Genomic DNA, 4,418 nt, shown 5'->3' with positions numbered 1-4,418 from the left:
TGATTTTAAGAATGTGGCGCTGTTCTTTTGTTAGTGACGTTCTCTGGAAGGTGGCGCTGTTCTTTGGTTGGTGGCGTTCTCTGGAAGGTGGCGCTGATTTTAAGGAAGTGGCGCTGTTCTTTTGTTGGTGGCTTTCTCTGGAAGGTGGCGCTGTTCTTTGGTTGGTGGCGTTCTCTGGAAGGTGGCGCTGATTTTCAGGAAGTGGCGCTATTTTTTTGTTGGTGACGTTCTCTGGAAGATGGCGCTGATTTTAAGGAAGTGGCGTTATTTTTTTGTTGATGACGTTCTCTGGAAGGTGGCGCTGATTTTAAGAAAGTGGCGCTGTTCTTTTGTTGGTGGCTTTCTCTGGAAGGTGGCGCTGTTCTTTGGTTGGTGGCGTTCTCTGGAAGATGGCGCTGATTTTAAGGAAGTGGCGTTATTTTTTTGTTGGTGACGTTCTCTGGAAGATGGCGCTGATTTTAAGGAAGTGGCGTTATTTTTTTGTTGATGACGTTCTCTGGAAGGTGACGCTGATTTTAAGAAAGTGGCGCTATTCTTTGTTGGTGGCGTTCTCTGGAAGGTGGCGCTGATTTTAAGGAAGTGGCGCTATTCTTTGGTAAGTGACGTTCTCTGCATGGTGGCGCTGATTTTAAGGATAAGGAAGTGGCGCTATTTTTTGTTGGTGACGTTCTTTAGGAGGTGGCGCTGATTTTAAGGAAGTGGGACTGTTCTTTTGTTGTTGACGTTCTCTCGAAGGTGGCGCTGATTTTAAGGAAGTGGCGCTATTTTTCTGTTGGTGACGTTCTCTCAAAGGTGGCGCTGATTTTAAGGAAGTGGCACTGTTCTTTAGTGGTGGCGTTTTCTGGGAGGTGGCGCTGATTTTAAGAATGTGGCGCTGTTCTTTGGTTAGTGACGTTCTCTGGGAGGTGGCGCTGATTTTAAGGAGGTGGCGCTATTCTTTTGTTGGTGGCGTTCTCTGGAAGGTGGCGCTGATTTTAAGGAGGTGGCGCTATTCTTTTGTTGGTGACGTTCTTTGGAAGGTGGCGCTGAATTTAAGGAAGTGGCGCTATTCTTTTGTTGGTGACGTTCTTTAGGAGGTGTTGCTGATTTTAAGGAAGTGGCACTGTTCTTTTGTTGGTGACGTTCTCTGGAAGGTAGCGCTGATTTTAAGGAAGTGGCACTGTTCTTTAGTGGTGGCGTTCTCTGGGAGGTGGCGTTGATTTTAAGAATGTGGCGCTGTTCTTTGGTTGGTGGCGTTCTCTGGAAGGTGGCGCTGATTTTAAGGAGGTGACGCTATTCTTTTGTTGGTGACGTTCTTTGGGAGGTGGCGCTGAATTTAAGGAAGTGGCGCTATACTTTTGTTGGTGACGTTCTCCGAGAGGTGGCTCTGATTTTAAGGAAGTGGCGCTATTCTTTGGATGGTGGCGTTCTCTGGAAGGTGGCGCTGATTTTAAGGAGGTGGCGCTATTCTTTTGTTGGTGACGTTCTTTGGGAGGTGGCGCTGATTTTAAGGAGGTGGCGCTATTCTTATGTTGGTGACGTTCTTTGGGAGGTGGCGCTGATTTTAAGGAGGTGGCGCTATTCTTATGTTGGTGACGTTCTCTGGGAGGTGGCGCTGATTTTAAGAAAGTGGTGCTCTTCTTCGGTTGGTGGCGTTCTCTGGAAGGTGGTGCTGATTTTAAGGAGGTGACGCTATTCTTTTGTTGGTGACGTTCTTTGGGAGGTGGCGCTGAATTTAAGGAAGTGGCGCTATTCTTTTGTTGGTGAGATTCTCCGAGAGGTGGCTCTGATTTTAAGGAAGTGGCGCTTTTCTTTGGACGGTGGCGTTCTCTGGAAGGTGGTGCTGATATTAAGGAGGTGGCGCTATTCTTTTGTTGGTGACGTTCTTTGGGAGGTGGCGCTGATTTTAAGGAGGTGGCGCTATTCTTTGGTTAGTGACGTTCTCTGGGAGGTGGCGCTGATGTTAACGAAGTGGCGCTATTCTTTTGTTGGTGGCGTTCTCTGGAAGGTGGCGCTGATTTTAAGGAAGTGGCGCTATTCTTTTGTTGGTGACGTTCTTTGGGAGGTGGCGCTGATTTTAAGGAGGTGGCGCTATTCTTATGTTGGTGACGTTCTCTGGGAGGTGGCGCTGATTTTAAGAAAGTGGTGCTCTTCTTCGGTTGGTGGCATTTTCTGGAAGGTGGCTCTAATTTTAAGGAAGTGGCTATCTCTAGCTATAAGAGGTTGTGTTGTTCTTGGTCGGCGGTGTGCTCTAGCACTGTTCTCTAGCAGGTGGTGCTGTTCTTGAAGGGTTGAGGATGATTTTAAGCAGCGCAAGTTATTTACAATGACATTGTTTAACTTTTTGTAAATGTTATGCAATCAAAGTATAACAGCGTCAACGATGAACCGGTGTAACGTGAAAAAACCGGTGCCGTGTAGAAAACGTACCCGGGGTCATCATTCTGCGAGCCAAAACGTCCTGGGGTTAGGACGCCTAGGAGTTCCTAGAGAAAGAACATGCAACTTGAAAATGTTTAATTTTGTTATGATATAGCCTGTTAACATACTGTTATGTATGTTTCGAAGTTCTTTGTTTCTTCCAACATCATCATTATCACTCCATTTCATACAGAATCTGAAAACATCACAATAGGGGTCACGTTCGGTTACATTCCGAAATGACATATCAAATTCCTTTTTCCAGGATCTTGGACCAATTTTAGGAAAAAGTTTACAACAGCTGTCAGAATTATGTTCGTGTATGTAGTCATCTCGCTCGCCTACGGCGCAACATAGGTTATGCTGTGACGAAATGGCGTTTTCATTTGGGTGGTTGCAAATTGAATTGACGTACAGGGAATGTAAAGATCATCAGAGCGTGACCCCTTATGTTATGTTGTCAGAGCTTCTATGAAATGGAGTGAGAATAAGGTTCTCAATTTTAATCAGAATACAACACACTACTCATAGGTCAGATAACTTTTAACAGCTCATCAATATTCAGATTTTGGTCCTGTATCATTATGTGTTACTAATTGAGTCAATCGCCATGCTAAAACAGTATATTTACGACGTTTAACATTATCGAGAAAGTGTAATTTAGCTGAATGCACGTTTTTACTAATGCTGGCTGATAATTATTGTAATGAACCTATTACAAATTATTTGTCATATTTAATCATTTCTGCGACCCATTCATCTCCGCAGAGAAATAATTAAAAAAAACAGAAAGAAAAAAGTACTAAAAAACTTTTCTGAGTCCGCATACTCTTTTTACCCGGGTCAATTTTTCACGTTACACCGACCAATCCATCTACAATGGGAAATCCCGCCAGACCGCATGTCAGTTGAAGTAACGAGCCCGCCAGATGTCGCTGACGAACGTGTCATAGCTGTAGAACTCATTTTGCGATAAAAGACAAGGAGAATAGGCACGATGTCAATTCCATACCAACGTACACGTGAACAAACAATTCAACACCAATGGATAGATTTCACATTTACGTCTAAAATATTTGATAGATTTGATGGCTAAAATGTACTTTAGTGTATCTATGTTTTCAAGTTAACATTTATTTTAATTGACTATTCTGTATGCATATTAAAATAAAATATAAGAATCTTAATTAATGCCCTGCATTTTAGTGGAAATTTATTTTAGTGGCAATCATATTCGCGGGAAACTTATTTACCCTCAATTCACGCTTGGGCCGAATCTGATTATGCAAGATACCTCCGTGTAAAAGAAAATAAATCTATATTACACAACAAAATAACGCATCCTCTTTGCGCTTAACAACATTGAGAAATTCGCTAAGTATGAATATGTGTTAAATGGAATCGCATAACCAATTATTTTCAAACGTGGTCTTTAGAATTGGATACTGTAAACAAGCAGTAGTAATAGTAAGATATTCCGTACGTCAGTCTGGCAAAACAACTATGACTTACTCAACTTAAATGACATTTCGAACATATTTAGAGAAGTGTATCAGTAGAATCGTGCTTACGGGCACCTGTCACACGTGACTGATTTCCAAACGACAAAGGTTGACAATCCCCGCAATCGATTCGAATGAAGTTTGACATATTATTGCCAAAACAAAATCGGGATACCCTCTTTAACGTGTTACACGCCCATGCTATCAAAGATCGTGTGTGTGAAGCCAAACTAACACAGCATCCTTCTTTTTTAACTCCACATGGAAACTCGGCTTCCCTGTCTTTCCACTTAGAATTGTGTCACGCCTCGATGCACACCCGATGTTGTTACATTCTTACCGAATCCATTTCGCAGGTGTCTTACGTGCGCGCGATGTTTAGTTTACAGACATAACTGCATTGGGTTTCCTTCTCACACTCCAAACTCGACACACCAGTACTTTGGTTTGATACGTCCGGTACGTGTTATGTCCTAAACTTCATAAGCGAATACTCGATCAAGGAATGGTGTGCCA

General features: G+C 42.9%; 1 protein-coding gene across 1 annotated transcript; it reads right to left on the bottom strand.

The window, feature by feature from the left end:
• Nucleotides 1-1,166: 1,166 nt before the first annotated feature.
• Nucleotides 1,167-4,050, bottom strand: LOC138336669 (histone H2A.v2-like). Its single transcript, XM_069286199.1, has 2 exons — nucleotides 3,972-4,050; nucleotides 1,167-1,879 (listed from the first exon to the last, which is right to left on the bottom strand). The coding sequence occupies exons 1-2, from the start codon at nucleotides 4,048-4,050 to the stop codon at nucleotides 1,167-1,169; spliced, it is 792 nt and encodes a 263-aa protein (XP_069142300.1).
• Between the last annotated feature and the right edge of the window lie 368 nt (nucleotides 4,051-4,418).

This window comes from Argopecten irradians, chromosome 12, assembly GCF_041381155.1.
Source record: "Argopecten irradians isolate NY chromosome 12, Ai_NY, whole genome shotgun sequence".
NCBI classification, from domain to species: domain Eukaryota; kingdom Metazoa; phylum Mollusca; class Bivalvia; order Pectinida; family Pectinidae; genus Argopecten; species Argopecten irradians.
Note: the sequence above shows the minus strand (reverse complement) of the source record. Positions and strands in the feature narration are given on the sequence as shown.

Bases quoted from the DNA above. Each gene is read 5' to 3' on its own strand.
- LOC138336669 (XM_069286199.1), bottom strand. From the start codon at position 4,050: ATGTCAAACTTCATTCGAATCGATTGCGGGGATTGTCAACCTTTGTCG. The intron at 1,880-3,971 runs GTAAGCACGATT...CCTTAAAATCAG, and splicing joins GTCACGTGTGACAGGTGCCC to CGCCACCTCCCAAAGAACGT.